The sequence below is a fragment of the Bradysia coprophila genome, unplaced genomic scaffold (assembly GCF_014529535.1).
Source record: "Bradysia coprophila strain Holo2 unplaced genomic scaffold, BU_Bcop_v1 contig_248, whole genome shotgun sequence".
Lineage (NCBI taxonomy): Eukaryota > Metazoa > Arthropoda > Insecta > Diptera > Sciaridae > Bradysia > Bradysia coprophila.
In genome coordinates this window covers 1,489,688-1,510,458 of record NW_023503509.1, presented here as the reverse complement: position 1 = coordinate 1,510,458, position 20,771 = coordinate 1,489,688, and the positions used below count along the sequence as shown (strand labels likewise).

Here is a 20,771-nt window from a genome sequence, read left to right as displayed (position 1 = left end):
CCAAATTTTCAAATTGCAATGTCAACTCTGAGCTATCGGTTATCAGATAACAAATAATTATTATTTGCCTGGTGTTGATATGCTCATGGTGGCTTTGCAATTTTGAATGTCAATCCAGCTCACAACTACCATAACTACCAACTACCAAAAATACCAACTACAAACCAAAGCTACCAAAACTACCAAATTTGTGGAACAGACAGACCGTTGAAATGCATCACTACACCATTGACAATATGAAAGTACAAAGATTGAAATGAAAAGTGTGCCCGGTAGCTCAGGTGAAGATTGTGGGTTCGTCTCCCACCCGTGCACCTATTTTTAATTTCAAATTACATGTCCACGAGCACACTACAACACTGACTCATTTGGTACTTTGATGATCCGTTGCAAGAACCGCAACGTTAAAAATGTAACTTACAGCCAGGTTCCAAAGACAAAGACAGACAGACAAACCGGCCATAATAGGGTATTTTTTCTAGAAGAAAAAAGACCTAAAAATTAACCTTGGATTCTCTAAGGAGATAATACGTTACTTCCATATTTCTTTATGTCACCGTCCTACAAAAACAGCTCTGAAAATTTTCAATTCTGTTTGTTGATCCTATACTGAAATCGATGTTTTAACGAATGAAGTACAAGAACCAACAGATTATGTCTCAATTTTATCTATAATATACAAAAGGTAGTAGCTAGCTTTGGGAAGTTGGTTTGTTCGTGTATATGGATTTTTTCGTCCCAGTTCTCCTTATATTGAGAAAAACCACGAAGGCTCTGAAGGTACGCAACGAAAGAACAATAATTTTTTTGGCGCATAAATGTTGTACTTTTTTGAATTTTATATTTTAATTTTGTCGAACAGTTCAACTGAAAAATATTTTTAAAAAAAAGCAGGAGTAGATAATTAAACTCGTAAACTAAACTTCCATGTTTTTCGCTTAAAAACCTAAAGTTTAAAATAAGACACTTGAACTCAACTCAATTTTATGTTCATTATCACCTTATAGAAACGGCGACTGCCATCGACAACCATGACACGAATAAACAACGTAGTCTGGCTGGTTATCTTTAAACAGCCTCGATGAAGCGGGTAACAGTGGCAGAGTCGTTGTGTCGTTGCGTCATTTTGCGACAAAGTGGTTCAACGAAAAAGTGATAGTTGAGAAAATTCTAAATTAGATTTTTTGTTTTGATGTGGTTGATTGTGATGATTTTTCGTTTTCTTTCGTACAAAAGTATGAAAATTTGTGATTTTATTATCAATAATAAGCTTACAACATACTATGTAGTAAAATTCGTGTATAGTGTTCTCCAAAAAATTAAAATCCGTGTTCAATGTTCTCATAAACATAAAAATCCAAGGCAAATGTTCTCCAAAAATTTCCTGTGATTGATTGAAATTAGATTTTCTCAGTTCACCAGGTTTGTGCTGTTGCGAGCATTAGCTATGAACAATTGCGGGCATTAGCTAGGAACACTTTGAATATTATTTTGCACAAAAACCTCAACCCAAGCTAATTTTAAGCCTCAAACCAACCTGATTTAAATTAGATTTTATCGTTTCAGACAAGGTTTGAGTTGTAGTGAGCATTACTTAGGAATATTTTGATTATTTTTTGCATTCAATCAATTTAATCCAATTCTAAAAACTTCTCTCATTCAAAAATGTTGCGCTAAAAAAATTCCAAATCTTACGACAGAACCACTTTGTCGCATTTTCTCATGTCGAAAATTTCCGTCTCTGCCACTGTTACCCGCTTCATCGAGGCTGTTTAGTTATCTTAAATATCGAAATGTTTGATAAAAATATTGAAGTAATAGATTTTGTGTCAAACAACACGAAATTCTTTACACAAATCAAGTAAGATATTTAATGGATTTCACTTGCCGTTTCTAAAAGACTAAAACACATTAAACGAACCCATCATCCTTTACGAGACTAATTATTTACCCACCTCCAAACATTCTCTCTGTACGTTGATTGCCTTTCTTGTATACTGAATAGAAATACATGTAAAGCAGAACAATCAATTGTTATTTTAGTTTTAGTATATTTAGGCCTGGATAAGTGAACAATTGGATAAATTAAACAACAACAGGGCATATAAATTAATCTAGAGTTAAAACGCAAGGTTATAAAAAGAAACTGTAAAAAATAAAAATAAATTAAATTTAACTTAAGGCAAGGAACAATTTGATTTCATTGATTAAACTCATCTATCACCACACCACGCGAACGACTCTCAAGGTGCTTTTCTACGAACAATTATCCAGTATCTCAAATACTGAATAAATAAATCAGAATGAAAAATGAATTAAGGCGATCAAGGCGATACATTTACTTGTCTGCTAAAAGGTAAGTGAAACAAGAAAGGAATATCTGATCAGACATTCCTTCAAATAATTCACAAAGAGATGTATAGTATAGTGTTAACATCAACGAATGAATAATATCCCTTTCCCTTTATAATAATATTTTGTGTGGAATTAAGATTTCGATGCGTAGAACATTATATACCTACTACACAGACTACAACGCATATAATACACAGCATCAAAGGAACTTTGATTCGTCGGTATCTGTGTAACAGTTAATTTACATTCGTTTCAGCTCAGCGTTTTCGGAATAATTTTCGCACGTGATGTCATTATTAAAAGATTAAACATCGAATATTCGTACAGACAACAGTGATGTTGATTCGTAGATCGAACATATTGGCTTATTTATTAGCATCAGTAAGGGGAGCAGCTTTTTAAACTTTAAAATGTTCATCAAGGGGCCAGAACAATCTATGTGGACCAAATCCAAAGATCAAGATGCAGAACAAAGGTCTTTGTAAAAAAGAATTTCTTACTCTAGGGGACGTCATTGAAATTTAGACATGAAGCTGCTTCAGCTAGTTCAATCACTCAAACAAAACTGTTCATACATCGATACGTCTTTATACGGTATAACCACTACCACGCACGTATACGTATTTCTCACCCGTAATCAATTATAAGTACTTTTGTTTGTAAGACTGGAAAAGCTGAAAAACAGCTGAAGCGATTTCATGTCTAACGTTAAATAACGTCCACTGTAAACTATAAACGTAAAATTTTGATGATCTTAAATAGTCAACTACATCAGAGCGACGATTCTCGTATTTTCGTAGCTCATAACTTGACAGTTGCGTTTATAAGATCCAATAAGAACTGTCAAGCTACGAATTCTTAAAGTTACGAACGTTTGAGAATTGAGACCCAGGGATTACTAGTTGAAAATTCGAGTTTTTGTGTTGTTTTCCTATATTTTGCTTTATGTCACAAGTATCGTATGGATGTATATTATCACACTAGATACCTGCCAATCTGACATCTAGTGCGATAATATACCCCCATACGATTTGTGTTGCATACAACGTTTTATGCAAAGAAGAAAATCGAATAAAAGCCGAAGATAACCGTAGTGTGCCTCTTCACTAGTGCGATAAAATACGTTCATACGACATTGCACACAGGTGGTGCAAGTTTGTTACAATAATATCATCACTGAATTGCATATGAATAACCGTTTCAGTTCAATTTCGTTTGATTAGTAAATTATTGTAAATAAGATGCAACAAAAAGCCAAATCTTAAAATATCGTCAATTTTCGATTTTACTTCATTGTAAATGTGTTGATAACCGAACCACCCTCACAATTTGTAACTGAATTCGCAATAAAATTTAATATAAAGAAAACCGCTAGGTATACACCACCTACTACAACTATACGCTTTTTCTGTACTTGCTGCACCTTTATGCCGAAGTAACTATATAATGTGAACGTTCTGTAATACTGGAAGCTAAATTTAGACCGTTATTAATCGCCGATTGTTATAAGGAATGCAAAAAGGTAAATAAATTGATTTGAAAATCGTGATGACGGATTGAATGTATCTTCATTTTGCGGTGTCTATCCAGAGAATTGCCAAAAACGTTCATTTTCGATATCTCTTTTTCGTGCTGCAATAAAATCCCGAGACCATTGTTTCGATTATTATTCAATCCAACCCTTATAATATAGAGCAGCCAGAAATATGTTCAATCGTGTGGGTTGAATGAAATAGATATTTGTTGGACCCGATGATAACAAAATAAAGAATGGTGATTGATTGAAAAGGAATCAGAAAATTCTTATCGAAATCGAAATTTATGTGTTGTAAGACTTTTGGTCTGATGGAATATGAATTTTAATGAAAAGTTCGTATCTTATTATTGCTAATGACAAATCCAGAAGATAAGAGTACAGCTACGTTAAGTATCTTGACCTGAGGGTATATTTATATGGAATTAGTCCTGGTATCATAGCTTTATTGGAGCTTTATCATTATGCTTGTACGTTAAATTACGTGTGCACCCTGTGGCCGAATCAATTACTTGAAGCATTTACTTGAGAACTAGCTAGTGTAAAACTAGGCCCCACCTCTTGGGTGGGTCAGGTCCCTTGACTGGCTATTTTTTTTCTATAATTCCAGCCTTAGTTTTCTAACCATTTTTAAATGAGGTGGTGTTTTTGAGATCACAAAATTAAAGTCACATGAAAAGGTGATGTCTCTTTTATTCAGAAAACAGCAGTCATCACATGCTTCATTTTACTCATATTTATTTAATTTCCTGAAGAAACAAAAAGAGCTATGAGTTGAAGGTCCAGCGAGCGATGTCTTACTCCTAAGTTGAGTCTCCTAAATAGTCTACTAAAAGCGCTGAACAGGTGGCGCATTTCTTGCTTACCTCTTGAAAAAAAACTCATGTGAATTACGGCTCTGGCAAAATTCACACTCGTGCAAACACATTTTCGAAGCCTCTGAGAATTACTCGAGTTATCGTGTTATCAAGCAAGCAAGATTGTTCTAGACTTCTAGATTGTTCGACCAGAAATCCAGATTCACTTACTCGTCGAATAATTTTTTTTTCTGGAAATCCGTTGCAAAAATGTCGCGGTAACAAGTTGTGTTTACAATTATACTCCAACCTCACTACTCCAATATTATCCATCTACGAACTTAAAATCAGGTAAAAATTACTTAAGTTATCACGATAACAAGGAAAAGCGTCTGAGTATAATTTGGCGTATTTCCTGCCTACCTCTTGAAAAAATATAACTCGTGTGAATTACGGCCCTCGCTTCGCTCTGGCCACAAAGTTCACACTCGTTCAAACATTTTAGGAACGAATTTTTTTTTTAAGAATACGGATTTCACGCAAAAATTGTCGTATATCCCAGATTACTAGTCCAATTAAATTCCAATGTTCGAGTTTAACCACATGAATTACGCTACTGGTCGAAATTGATTTTTGAAGCCTCTGAGAATTACTCGAGCTATCGGTTTCTCAAGCAAGCAAAAACTCTTTTGGGAAGTACTTCTTAATTGTTAGACCAGAAATCCAGAATTTCACTACTCGTCAAATAAGAAATTTTTCTGGAAATCCGTTGCAAAAATGTCGTGGTAAACAAGTTATGTTTACAATTACTCCAAACTCACTACTCCAATATCATTCTCTGTCAATTAAAACAAAAAATTTGAAAATCGGGTAAAAATTACTCAAGTTATCGCGCGGTAACAAGAGAAAGCGTCTGTGTAGAATTTCTCCCATCTCGTTCGAACATTATCCATCTGCAAATTCAGCCTCAAGATTTTCAATCTTCGTCGATTAAGACAAAATCTTTGAAAATCGGATAAGAATTATGGAAGTTATCGCGGTAACAAGTAAAAAATTCTCTTTAGAATTACTCCCATCTCATTACCCCAATATTGCCCATCTACGAACTTAGCCTCATGATTTTCATTCTCCGTCGATTAAAACCAAAATTTTGCAAATCGGTAAAGAATTACTCGAGTTATCGAGTCCACAAGTGTACGGACGTTTTCTGTATTTAACGTTTTTTGCCAATGTAGAACATTTTCAAAATATCAAAGTGAACTTAGCGTTACGGACATTTAAGGGTATTTTCTTTCATAAGACCCTGACTTTCAGTCAAGGGAATGAAATTACAGAGTAAATTGCATATATCAAAGTTACATGAGACTCATGAATATTCATACACTGTCATACTGCTGTTCAATCCGTTTAAGCAAAAAGCAAACAATTTTACAAAATTCAGTGCACATATTAGCTTCATAATTCGAATTAAATGTATTGCAGGATGGAATATGGATTAAGGGATTTAACTGTGGACGGATGTAGAAAGAGGATATCGAATTTGTCTATTTCTTTGTGCAAGCAGAGTAAAATTCAACTGTCGTTTTCTTTTCAAATTTATACTGTAAGAAAACTGAATACCAATACCATGTTTTCAAAACACACATAGATAGAATTACGGACCAAGATCTTTTAATCTTTTATCAATTAACAGTAAAAGCCATCGAATCTTTTTTGGAAATAAAATTTAATTCCCTAGGAATTACTTTCATTTAACTTTAGGGGTACTAGAGGGATTACACTTTGATCTTTCAAGATCTAAATTTTCTTTATTTTTGCTGAAAATACATGACTATTTTACATGTGATGATTATTTACATGTTTTACAATTTGTAAACTTCATCCAGCTGATTGTTGGATGGGCGTGTTGCAAGAATGCTGGTAGCATTCCCCTGTTGTATGGCCAGAGAAATTTTGTTCCACAAAAAATGTTTGGCGCGAATATCACCCGATTCACTGGAGAGGGATTCTTTTGAAAAACAGAACATCGAAATCGGACGCATTTTCCATTGGAACTTTTTATATGTGCCCAGTAAGGTGTTTGACCCCAGAAGCCAAAACCACTTTCGAAAAAAAAACGGAGTTTGTGCGGCTAGTGTGGGTTGATCAAAAACTGAAAACTTGCTCTTTTCTTACTACAATTTCTCCAGTTACACGTTCCGTACAGGTTCGTGTGGGGTGTCATTAGAAAGATAATAACATGTACTTTCGAGGCAAATAGGTCTTATTGGATTTAAAATTCATCCACACTGAGATAAGTGCAGTTGAAGTTTTGAACTGAAAAAAACCTGACAACTTATGCTTTTCTTACAGAAATTTCTCGAGGTGTATGAAACGTACATGGTCGTGTGGGAGGTCATTAGAAAGGTTGAAAGGTCAGTTGGTTTATTCTAAAAAAAACACATTTGACAGTATTTTGAGAATTTTGAAAGTCATCAGTGTTCTCAGTCAATTAAGTGCTTCCCAGTCTAATGATATCTTGGCGCAAAATTTGAATACGCCTTAATTTTGTTTTCTAAAGATGAACACTCTGTATGGCATATTTGATGCTTCAGCATCTTGTTTATCTTTCTCTGAAATAGTTTGCTTTTTTCGGTAATTCTCATAGAAAAATCGTTTCATAAAATTTCAATGTACCTTAGGTAATTTCAAAGCAATGCGAATTCATACTATGCTACTCCCACAGCTGTTTTGCATACATCGTTGTAACAGTAATGAATAAGGTCTAACGAGCCATAAAAAATCTCATTTTTAACATTTATGACGTAGCTTTGCGGCAAAAAAAAAACAGAAAGGAAAATGGAGATAATGGTTTTTCCTTACCGGTTGATTCTCTATATATGCCGAAGAACATTTTTTTTGCAACAAAAATTAGTTTCTTTGGTGTAATAGTATTTTACATGCTACATGCGTCGAAAACCGTACTTTTCATGTTTCAAGCACTACTTTCGACGCCCTCAGCATGTAATAGTATCATCTGGATACGAGAAATCAAATTAATTCTCGTGTGCAGTATGCTATTTCATACTTTACGAGCGATGTAAAGTGTTTTCCTTGGGGAGGGAATTCATAATTAGTTACTGATTTCATAGAGAAATATTGCGCGAGGTCGAAGAAGATGATAACTTGATGTTGTCTCTGCTCTAAGGACGAGAAGCCTAAAAAGAGACATTGTGACATGGCAACTATAGGATTGAAGGGGCCATCCATAAAGTTAAACTTCGAAAAAGAGTATCTACTGATATATAGAATACATTTATAATGCGTCCGAAGAGAATAAACTAGGTGAAATCCTAGCTAAAGTTTACTAAGTTACCAGTGCGGCTCTTGTAAGGGGCCATTCACAAATTACGCACGCTCTTAAGGGGGGAGGGGGGGTTTGACAAACGCGTACGCTTCATACATTTTTGAAATTTTCTCCATACATTTTCGCGTGCAAGGGGGGAGGGCGGGTCTGAAATTTCGAATTTGGTGCGTGCGTAATTTGTGAATGGCCCCTAACATCATACAAACATAATTTGCATTATCGACCCAACACTATGCATCCAAATACAAAATATCGTATAAGCATCAACAACAAGATTTTGATGAATATATCCTGTATTCTGTCCGTTGACGAGAGATATATAAAGCCATCCATAGCACATAAAAATAAGAAACGAAAATCTTTCAGAATGGATAATAAATCATTTCCTAGTTTAATGAATTTTCGAATAGGGCGAACACAATTGGGAAATTTAGCTATGTTCTGCAGCTATTGTATGGCCGATCTTTTGTGCAAATACCTGTTGCTAGTCCACACCATCCTACAAGTATTATCGAAATTAATTTCCTTTTTCATTCGATTGTCTACGAATTGAAGCAACAGGTGCAAAATGAAATTCCTACAGAATCCCTGATAAATTGGAGGATTTAAGGGAAAGGAATTACATCGATAAGGTATATTCACATAGAATAGTTATTTGTTCACAGAGCGAAACAAAAGTTGGACATTTCATTTCGAGTTTGGAGCGAGGACCACAAGTCATCCGAGGAAATAAAATTTCAAACTTTTCTCCAAAGGTCAACACAACGTTTTTCACAACAAAGGCTCATGAAGTTTCAGCTGACTTTTTGTGATGACTATTTTCTCGCTTGTGTTGTAAAAAGCTTTTTGTATTGCTGCTGGAATGATTCATATTAATGTGTCGAGTCGTTGACTGTTTAAACTCAGCGATATCCACAACCCGAAGAACCATCAAGTTGACTAATCGCCAATTGTTGTTAGTTTGCTGACCAATAACTGTGCAAAACACTTAAAGTTTCAACGACAGTCTAATAAAAAAAACGAATAAAGGTGAAAACGACGCTTTAGATGACACGAAAGCATAATATGTGACCTCTTTATCTCTATCGATGCTGGTTTACAATGTATATTATATAAGACTGACACTAATGCACGAAAGTAAAACACATAAATTTGACTTATTTACGTTCTTCGATTAGTTTCATAAGCCTCTAGCGTCCACCAATAAATACCACGTATAACGAAAAGCTGTTACGATAACTTTACTTTTCCTATACGAAAAAGACCACCGCACCATTCAATGCAATTTTCCGAGCTTACGTTTTGTACGATTCTTCGTCTATGTATATTGGCGTTTGGTATCAACATATTATATCATGACTGTTCACCACCCTTGTACCGTACTCATAGAACATATTTTCTCGGTTTTTATAAATTCAGTTTATCTCTGGCTCTCGATAAGATATATACGCACCAGTTGTATGACGGCTCTGTCGACTACAGAACTTTTTGAAACGTAAATTATCAAACGGAATTGTTTTGTGTGCTTCGAAAATAAATATAATTTTCCTGGCAATATTTTTGTGCGGACGGTTTTCTAGTGATTAATGCAGATTTATGTTAATTCTGGCAAAAGGTTTGTTTTGTTTGTCCATCTCGTTTCCAATCAATGTTTGAATATTTTCTCTGGTACTCATAATTACGAATTATTATCCGGCATGATGTACCATATGCTATGAAAATATTCGCTCGCACATTTATTTATGTTTGAATGTTAATAGTAGTAAGTGTAGTGTGTGCCATAAAAATGTTATAATAAAATCAATAATCTGACTGATGGAATGTCGTTTGATGGACGCTTTTTATATATATCTAACTTTCTCTATAGACGTTCAGTTATATGGGACGATTATTTGATTCCGAAGCATTCCAATTTTCGATTAAGTGGTTCTATGACGTCGTAATTGAGAATCTTTACCATGGTGGATCGGATATATGTGTGCATAAGAGTAACATTGAATACGACACATAATTCGATAATAATTTTTCCGATTCAATTATCACCAAAACGAGCGAAATAACTCAATATGTTTTACGAAAGATTGACAGTAGTAATTTTAATGAACGAGTGGCCTAAGTGTACCAAACGAAAAGGTCGTGATTTACCATCGCGAAATGAATTCGACGAAATCCAATTGGGATCAAATTTGATTTCAAAAGGGCCCCTTTAAATTACAACTTTTCGCTTTTTCGGTCACATAATTATTACAGGAAAGATGTGTCCATTTTCTGAAATGAATTATGTCAATCATTAAATAGGCTGTAGGGTAGGGAAGGACGTGGCAAATCATTTTCTTTGATATGAAATGATAAAATGGATTTCTTCTTTTATACAGTTTCATTGCTGTTTGTATAAAGACTCAGAAAATAGTTTTTAGGATGTCCATCCTTGAGATTATTATTCGCCAAGCCACTTTTACCATTCGCCAATCAATATCAATTGAGAAATGTTAGAACACTAAATATTTGTCTGGGGCTATTTATCATTGGTTATCCGGCGGATTAACAGCTGAAACTTAAAAAAGCGTCGGCTATTTGAAATTCTTGATTTGAGATTTATCTGTAAGTTTATGTTGGTCGACGAACCTACTATGTGTGATCAATATACACATACTTACTTTCAGCCAATTGAAACACAATCTTGTACTTCATTAGTTTTTATAGAATGTTTGATACATAAGACGGCGCTGTGTCAACATTAATTCATTGCTTAGCTTCGTCGTCAATGTCGATAACATGTGACAAACAGTTCGCAAAAGACTTAACTTTCGGGGTTGACAATTGCTCAAAATAATGTTTTGCAACTCTTTGTCTTTGTTTATGTAACAAGAATCGTATGTAGGTATATTATCACACTAGATGTCACTAGGTAATGCGATAATATACCAGCCAATGATTCGTGTTGCATACAAATTTTTATGAAATGAAGAAAATCGAATTAATACAAAAGATAATCTTAGTGTGGCTTCAGCAAATCATTTATCGCACTAGAGCGATAAAATGCGTTCGTACGACATTGCACACAGGCGGCGTAAAAGATACAAATATCATCACTGAATTGCATTAACGTCTTTTGTAGTGTTTAGTTGATTCCAACAGAAACATCCCATATATGCCCCATAAGTTTCCAGACCAACTAAAAGTTAATTTAGGATATATTAAGACCACTTACAAAAGAACTGATATCGGTGTAGGTGACACTTGTGACGCAAATTTGTTTTTGTTATAATTTTCTTCCTAAAATTCTGGTAAGTTTTTTGTTGATAAAACTTTCGCGTTCTTCCCTCATCAGCTGCCATTTGTGACGCATATCTTTTTGCGTGTCGAAATTGTAGGCGTCACCTCCACCGATATCAGTTCTATTGTAAGTGGATAACAGGACTTGCGTCACGCCTCCACTGTAAGTGGTTTTGGGCGATATCAGCTCTTTTGTAAGTTGTGATTTTTTAGAATTTGGTAGCAGATAATAGACAATCATACTGTGCAGTTCCAACTAAAATATTCTTCTTACAAAACTGTATAACTTTCTCTTTGATCTGAACCTTTCAGCTTTCATTTGACAAAAATCGAAAATTTTACGAAATTCAAAAATAAGCGACTTCTTAGGGAAACCATGAAACACGTACCGACTAGAAGACTATTTGTCTTTTACACCTTGCAAGGTCTATCTGCAGTATTTTCCGAGTTATGGCTGACATAGCTCGCACTCTAAACGTACACAGCTCCCAAATAAGCGACTTTTTAGGGAAACCATGAAACACGTATCGACTGAAATCTAAAACTCAATAAATTTGTCTTTTAAACGAACTTTCTATCTGCCATATTTTCTGAGTTATTGGTCCTATAGCTCAATAGCTTAAAACGCTCATAGCTCCGAAATTATAAGCTTTTATGAAAATTCATTCAAATTAGTTTCTTAGAGTTACGTCCTTGATATACCCTAAAAATCTAAGCCAAATCTACTGGTAAATTCAAAAGTTTCGTTGTAACAAAGTGACAAAGGTTCCATTTCTTCATACAAATTTCTACAAATTTCCAAATTTTGAAATCTTAACGTGTGATAGCTCGTTGACCTCGTATGGACGCCCAGATTACGAATAAAATAAGTGGGGGTAGTAGAAGCGGAGGGGGAAAAGTCAAAAAAGTTGTGTATATGTTCCTCAGTCCTACGAAAAAAAAAATTGTCAAATTTTTCAGTGTGCCGTCACGGCCCTTCACTAACGTAGGGCCATGATTGGCTCGTTCAGTCAGGCTCGGACTGGCCATACAGTGAATTTGGGGGATTCCCGATGGGCCTTTTGGATTTTTGTATGAGAATTTTTAATTTGTGGGCCTTTTTATATTGAGTTGCATGGAGTCCCCGATGGGCTTTTTCGAGCCAGTCCGGTACTGCGTTCAGTATATGTTTTTTATGTAGGTGGAAGCACACGGGGTTTTGGTGGGATTTGCAATTAAGTTTCTCTATGTTGCACACAGTGCATAGTCAAACATATGTCCAAGGTCCTTTAATTTGTGCAAGGTGAAGTCCTATCTCACAAAGCAATCTGCGTTATCTTCCAATTGAAAGCACTTGAAGTGGTCAACAACTAGTGGCAAAGTGTAAATAGCTATCCATTTGTCAACGGACAATAACATGAACAAATTCCATAATCTACCAAATACACTGTCATTTTGCCGTAGCTCCTTTCAACAAAAATTTCGTCAACTTTCTCATATACTGAACAAGTAGATCTAATTTTGAGAAAATCGATTTGAGGTTTCTATAATTCAGTGTAGACTCAAAATTCCTTAGACTAAGCGTCGATACCTGGATGTAGCATTTATATACATAAATTTACACCGAACGAACATAAAGGAAACATGTACAACCACTTTGGATAATTTAATGCATAAGTCAGGTCTTCTATACACAGTGTGTACTACTAGGCATGCTCTGTTTCACAGGGGGGTCCAAAGTTCAGCTGGAGATGGGTTTTCCTGGTCCGAAAGGCTAAAATATTGGACCCGTATTTTTTTTTAGAATTATAAAAATTAATTTAGGCATGGGGAGCGAGGCATTTGTTCATATACACAAATACATTGGTTAGAGGAGTAAAGAAGATATGCACTATACAAACTCTATATATCTTCTCTCCTCTAACCAATGTATTTGTGTATATGAACAAATGCCTCGCTCCCCATGCCTAAATTAATTTTTATAATTCTAAAAAAAAATACGGGTCCAATATTTTAGCCTTCCGGACCAGGAAAACCCATCTCCAGCTGAACTTTGGACCCCCCTGTGAAACAGAGCAGGCCTAGTGTACTACACATATGTAAGTTGAGTTGGGTAGAAAGTTCCATCGCAATTTCCAATTGTTCAGTTTTGATATTCAAATTGCCCTGGTAAAGGTTACGGTTGATATATAAACCGATATAAAACGAATTTCTGCTCGAACAAAACTTAAATTTCTTTTTTTATCATCGACAGCTTCCACGCTACACAAAGTATATGATATTTTGAAAACAGACATACAGATCTATCGGTGAAATAACACACATATTTGCGAAGCAGAATATTTCTTTGAAAAAATCCGGGAAATGAAACATTCTTTTGTGTCATTTTCTTGACGATATATTGTTCTTATTGAATGGGAATGTATCAATGTATGCCTTGATCGTCTTGATATTTTCCATAGCATAAAGCAATTTCTTCAAGTGCAACAAACCATATGAGAATTTCAGTGGCTGTAAAAAGTTATTTCATCTTATTGAGACCCAGGAGACATTCGCAAATGTACGGTACGTTACATACGTTATACTACGTTTCATGTCAAAGTCGAATGTGTATCTATTTTCCAACGGTTAACGACATTTTCGGTTTCAATCCAATTAAAATATAATTTATCATTTGCAGTAGAAATGCTTTACATTCTGAAAAAATGAATGCTTACGATTGTCTGAGTCGATGCAATGAGTTGGTAAGGAATATGTAAAATGTAAAAATCAAAATTTTATTGAAAAGGAGAAATTTTAAATTTATATGCAAAACTAATGGGAATGCTTTAAACGATTCAGTTGCCAGAATTTTGCTTCTAATTAAATTTTAAACAGACACAAGAGAATCGTCGACAACGACTCGTTTTTAGACTTTAACAACTTCGACATTAAAAATGAATTAAGTAATGTCGCGGGAGTCGAAACAAACATTATTGAAAGAAGTCGTCATAGAAGTCAAAGAAGCCGTATTATTGTCAGTAAGAAAATTGTACGTCTTCATCGAAATAGCATTTCAAAAGTGTTCCTACTAGGGAGAACAATTTTGAACAAAAGTCTCACTTTTCCAATATTGTCTCTCACTCTTTCATCCATTAAAATCCATATACAAAACAAGGATGTCACTATGGAATAATTCCACGGTAGACTATTTGGGCTAGCTGGCGTGTTCTAAAATATTTAAGTGGGTTTCAATGGCGCTGATACAAAGAAAGTGACGCATTTACTTCTCTCTATCAACCACCAGAAAATAGTTTGAGCAGTAAGGTCAAAAGTTTGGTGTACATAAAACTATGAATGTTAACTTTTCACAGATGGACATCTTTTACTTCATTCGTATAAACACTAACTTTGCTATGAAGAGACCATACATTAAAACAGAGCTCCTCATTTATGTTTGTCGTTGTTGTTGATAACAGATGGCATAGTCGATGAAGTTCTTTTCCACGTTCTTGACTAACCACCAAAAATGCGTACACACACCTCAAAATAGTTAGCAAGAAATTCATGTCTTTGGATGTTTTAAATCCAACAGTTACACTTTTAACTACATTTACACTCATAACACTGTGTGCACTGAGTGCACTGCACTCTATATGGAATCATACTAGTCTAGTCGATAACGCAAAACGTTTACAAGAGTCTTCTGCTTATATATCATCCAAAAAAGTTCCAAATGTGTCCTAGTAAGAAGAGAAATTTGTATTTTTGCTATACCTTCTTGTCTCTTCTTGTTAGAATACTTTTAGAAGTATTTTTGGTTGAAATCTAAGCAGAAAACTCTTGTAAACGTTTGTACTGAAAATTGCGTTATCGACTACACTATACTAATTGATGAAGTGTGGGACTACGAAAAACACAGAAAAACACACTAACAACTTCAAAATATCCATTAAATTCATAGAGTTACACTCGAGAGGTGGCATGGTGGCGCTGATGCTAATCGGCACCCAAAAATTACATGGGCGCCCAGACATGTTTAAAAATGACAGCGCCACCATGCCATCTCTCGAGTTGGTTAATTTAGGGCAAGTTCTAATGAAAATGTACAAAAATTCCAATTAGATTGTTACCGCAATAAATCCATAGATGGTTGATCCCTACCAGGGGTACAAAGAATCAAGGAAATCTTTGATCTTCATAAATAAAAAAATGATCTAAATGTGGCACTTCAATCCTTTCTCAGAAGACATCGTATTTCGGTCAACTGTTAAAAATCAAAACCTTTGTTTTCATACAAGTAGTAAGTCTCTCTTTAAGACTCTTTAGCAAAATATTTCGGTTCCGCGAAAACATCTCTCATATCTGACTGAAACCTCTGTACAGGTGCGACACACCCTAATACATGTAGATGTAGGCCGTGATATTAAATAGGACGTGGATCTAATTTTGAGACTGTATAAGATTAAGCAGTAAAACGTAAAACTTGATACTGAGAAAATTGTAAGAGATAAGCATCACTTGAACCTTGAAGTGCATTGTTCGCAAATATAAATTCATGACGATTTTCGTTTTTTTGGTTTTATTATTGCTGGAATAATAATTCATTCGTTTTCATTGTCGGTGTGCGTAGAATAAATTTTTAGAATTTATAGAATAAATAAATTTTAAATTCAAATGCAATAAACCGAGAAAATTTGATCAGAAAGAAATAAAATCCGATGGCATCGAGTGTAAACGCACCAGACAGTATACCGAGATTTTTACGACCTTTTTCATCACTAGCAGACGCCGCTTTAGTATCCGTTTTTTTTTATAGGTTGAGCTCGTCAAGTGAGAACACGGTACCGGTTTAATTGAAAAATATGCCAGCAATGCGAAAAAATTATATAATCACTTGGTATGAGAGGGGGATAATTTTCTCAATTTGTTGGAGGTTGGAGTATAATTCGTTTCTGCAGGCACTTTTACGCGATGTTCGTTACCTTCAACGGAATATTAGTGGCTTTGAGCTACGAAAAGACAATTGCTTGTTGGTTTTATTCACGTGAACTTGTAACGTGATAAAGTTCTGGGCTTGACATATTTCATCTGGTTTCATTTCGTTTTAAGACTTTTTGTAACTCGTTGGACCTGTGCGAAGTTTTGAGTGTAGTGTGTTTGCTCTATCATTTGTTGTTTTCGATATAAAAATGATGGACTGTTGGAACAATGATCTTTTTGTGGGTCATCTGGTCAACAACAACAACAATAAACTAATGAAATAAAGACGGTACTTTAGGAACCTCCGTTAGCATGTAGAGGGCGCCACAATTTTTTATTATTCGTCTATTTTCTTTTGAAACAATTTCCATGAAATATCGTAGCAGTGAAGTTGGTTCACAAGTTGGATTGAGTGCTGAGTGGTAGTAATGCAATGACGAAACGTACTAGAAATGTTACAGAATTGTACAAAAATCATTGTTTTCTGTGTTCTGAACAATATTATTGGCCTGAAGTTTTTAGTTTGTAACATTGGAATACGAAATCACTAGTTTTAACCTTTTACAGACGGCAAGCATATGACCAGGATTATTATTGGATCCTAATTTGGATTCCAAGAATATGTGACCCACATGAATAAATCGAGGAATTCTCTATTTTAGTTGAGGTCACTCCTATCAGCAGAAAATACTGAAAAACCACATAAAAAACTTCAAAAAAGCGGAAAAAAGTTGAAAAAACGATAAAATTTCGTCGATTTGGGGTACACTAAAGTCGCTCCAACCCTTTGCAATGAAACTTATCCAAGGATGTTTTTCCATAGAATGGTACTGCAAAGGCTAGGCTATCTTACCATACATACCATCTCAAGGACTTGTGTCACTGCAGGCTATCAGGGACTTGGTTAAATCACCTATTTTTTCTCCTAAAATCATTGATTACCCAACAGGTCAACATGGACCTGGTGGTGTGTATACTTAAAATGTGGGTCTCTTCAAGGCCTATAAGGCTAGTCAAAAAAGTTTTTTCTCAAAATTGTTTCCCTCGACTGATCGCAAGAAAATGATTTTGGGGCTCTTTTGACAGACCCTTACTTCATGACCTACGTTTTACTCGCAACAGTTCAACGAATCGAATGAGCTATAACTCAATAATATCCGTGACCCCTTGTCCCAAAGCTGTTCGAAGATTTCGCGATATCACTCTTAGGGCTCGAGAACAGCTGATGGCGAAACAACTCGTTAATTTACGTTGATTTACAGTGTAGAAAGGTTATGACCAGTTATTTTAACTTGTCTTTTAGGGGATATGTCAAGTTATTATTATGAAAATATGCAGCGGCAAGTAAATCAAGACAAGCTATAGTTAACTGGTCTTCGGAACTCTCGCTCTGATCATTGCAGTCTATATTCCTTTCAGCAGTTTATTTTCGTAGCTTGAAGTCTCGTGAACGTGTCCCATTTTTACAAAAAATTCCAAATTTCATGTTCAGTGTTTTGTCAGAAGACGTTGGGTTGTGGATTTCTGACGTTTTGCGAGTGATTAAATTTCGAATAAAGACGCACAAGTAAAACATTTCATTTTCATCAAAAGATCGCAACCTTGATTTCATAATGGCAAATTATGCGAGTGCCAAAATCGAAAGAACAGATTTCCGTTTCAAAGTGGAAAGCGTGAGCAAACTGAATGCAATCGTTTCACCCGAAATCATCGTACAAGGAACTCCATGGAAAGTTCGAGTTTCTAAGGAGCACGTTGATGGAGAACCATCGCTTGGTGTTTACCTGCATTGCGCCAAAAAGAAAGACAAGAATTCTGGTTGGACACATACAGCATTCCTAACATTCAAGCTTATGTCATCCAATGCACATGTTCCAGCAGTTGAAGGAACTTCAGTGCCATATATATTCGATTATGATGATAGTGGACGTGGTACACCATGCCTAATCAAATGGGATAAGTTGATGGACGCTGGGAACGGTTATGTGAATGATGATGCAATTGTGATAAATTTTCTGATTGTGGCAGCTGACCGAAATAAAGTAAGCGAGACCAATTTAACATGTACCAATGTCAGCAAGTGCTGTAATGAACACTGTTGGTCAACATTTCGATTAAACATTGGAGTCATCGATCAGCTGTTGGCCATTCAATCACCAGTGGTCAAAATTCGTAATCTACCTTTCCGATTCACTGTCTATCAGGACAATGGGAAATGTCTCGGATTGTTTATGCATTCCAAATGGGATACCAACATTTCTTGTGAAATTCAAGCGATAGTCAAAGTTATCTCGACAAATCCAAGGAAAAATGTCGAACATACTCGGACCTATAACTTCCAATTACCCGGCTCATCGCTTCTTATTCAATATCTCATATCATGGGACGAATTGCTGATGCCACAAAATGGATACGTCAACAATAATGATGTCGTCATCGAAGTTGACATCAAAGCCTCACAACCGCACAGTACCCACCCAAGTTTAGCGAGAAATTCAAAGTATGGCGTCAAGCGTGTAAAAATGCAATGTGCGATCTGCTTGGCAATTATCGATGAACATCAAGTCTCGTCTATTCCGTGCGGCCACATATTTTGTACGTTTTGTATCACCAAATACATCGAAACACGAAGAAACTGTCCGAAATGTGGTAAGCCGGCCAAGTTAGAAGATGTGCGGCTCGCTATTTTACCCATGTAGGTTGAGATGACATTCAGTGCAACTGCAACATTTTCATGTTTTTTCCGAATTCTTTTTACTTGACAGCATCGAGTGGGACTAAGGTAACGAGAACCACCTGAATCAATTACAGACGGAATTCTCTTAGGATACGCAGAAAAACAATACGTCGATCGAATCTACGGATTCACCGCTCGTTGCTCCATCAGATGTAAAAATTAATTGTCGGTTCCTGTGTGCTTCGGTTACATTCAATTTTGTTTTCAATAAATTGTAAGAAAATTCTACTTCAATTGTGACCACTGTTGTGAAAATGCATTCAGCTTCTCTTGAAATAGCTCGAACTTCATCCATCAGTAGACAGTAGTCCAGAAGCTGTGAGATTTTAACATTTATCGAAATGAATGGAAATCGTAATACGACATAGGGTGACGGCACTAATCTCCGGTCATGTATCAGTAGTCGGACACCCATTGTCCTTTCATTCATAAAAAAATTATCGATGAAAGAACAATAGGTCCTCCTGGTTCTCCTGTCAATAAAAGACTTCTTTTCTTCCTGTAGTACCAAAACCGTCACATTCACTCACCAAATTTAGTATCGAAAGAGCAACATTCTCCCCTACCTTTTTCTCTCAATTTTCATTCCCGCTTATGTCATTTTCGATCCTATCTTTATTCTTTCCCAGATGTGTCATGTGATATAATGAAGTCAATTTAAACTCAAATCCAGCAATTTATTGTGTGAACTGCAATAACATGCACGAATTTTATGTTCAATATTCATTCTGTATTAATATTGAGCGTTGCTTCACTACATTTCGAATTTCGAAGCGTATTAAATATGATTTTTTTGTTATAAAGAATGCATTAAATGATAATGCTACGCGCGTATGCATTAATTGATATTGCTACGCGCTGAACGAATAATGCTGTACGGTCAACAAATGTAAACAACGACATTAAATTTTTGTATGTTGTTTTGTTCGGAATGTGACTTTGGTACTCCAGGAAGAAAAATAGTATACATACCACGGATCAAAAAGGTGTGTTTTAGACCACGGTGTTGAAAACGTCCTTGGTCTCCGCTCCGCTTCGCGTCGCTCCATCCCTGGACGTTTTCACCACCTGGGTCTAAAACACACCTTTTTGATCCTTGATATGTAACATACTATTTGATGTTCGCTTTGCTAATGAAAATTTCCACCAAGCATTTACGCGCGCTTCCAATAATTCTTTCCTTCACGCCAATCTTCTCTGCTAACACATTACATTATGACAGCAACATGTATTCATTCATGCACCGGGTCCATAGAGTATACACAAAATAATGTTTCGTTTCAATTCGTCTCCACACTATGGCTTCTGAATAGATAACACGACACAGAACGTGCGTTGTATTTATACACACCGAGCCAAATAAAAACAATTCGAAGCACTTCAGAACAGGCAGACGCAGTAAACAATAACGTGGGCTTTCCTTTCTATGCTCAATTTTCTTTCATGAAAATTCGTTAATATACAACGCCTCTCACGTATATATACACCGTGTACTCGGGACGGGATAGATTTTCTACGATAGAAAAACAAATAATTTGATTGAAATGCCTTTTCAGTAATTGTGTTGTGTTCGATAGAATAACATCGTCAACTGTGAGTTTGCTGGAAATTTTCAACCGAAAAAAGATAGAAACCGAAAGTTTCAGTCGACAGTGTTTGTCCCAAGCAAATTATTAGTGATCCACCAACCAGATGTTTGATGTTTTAGCTAAATAATTAATTTGATTGAAAATAAATAGAAAAACTTCAACTCGTAAAGCATAACCAGCAAATAGTTTTTCCAGC

The 20,771-nt window shown here is 35.5% G+C and overlaps 1 protein-coding gene across 1 annotated transcript; it reads left to right on the top strand.

The window, feature by feature from the left end:
* Positions 1 to 17,598: 17,598 nt before the first annotated feature.
* Positions 17,599 to 19,234, top strand: LOC119078305. Its single transcript, XM_037185807.1, has 2 exons — positions 17,599 to 18,944; positions 19,015 to 19,234. Exons 1-2 carry the CDS (start codon positions 17,863 to 17,865, stop codon positions 19,028 to 19,030), a joined length of 1,098 nt encoding a protein of 365 aa, XP_037041702.1. The 5' UTR covers positions 17,599 to 17,862; the 3' UTR covers positions 19,031 to 19,234.
* Positions 19,235 to 20,771: the final 1,537 nt, after the last annotated feature.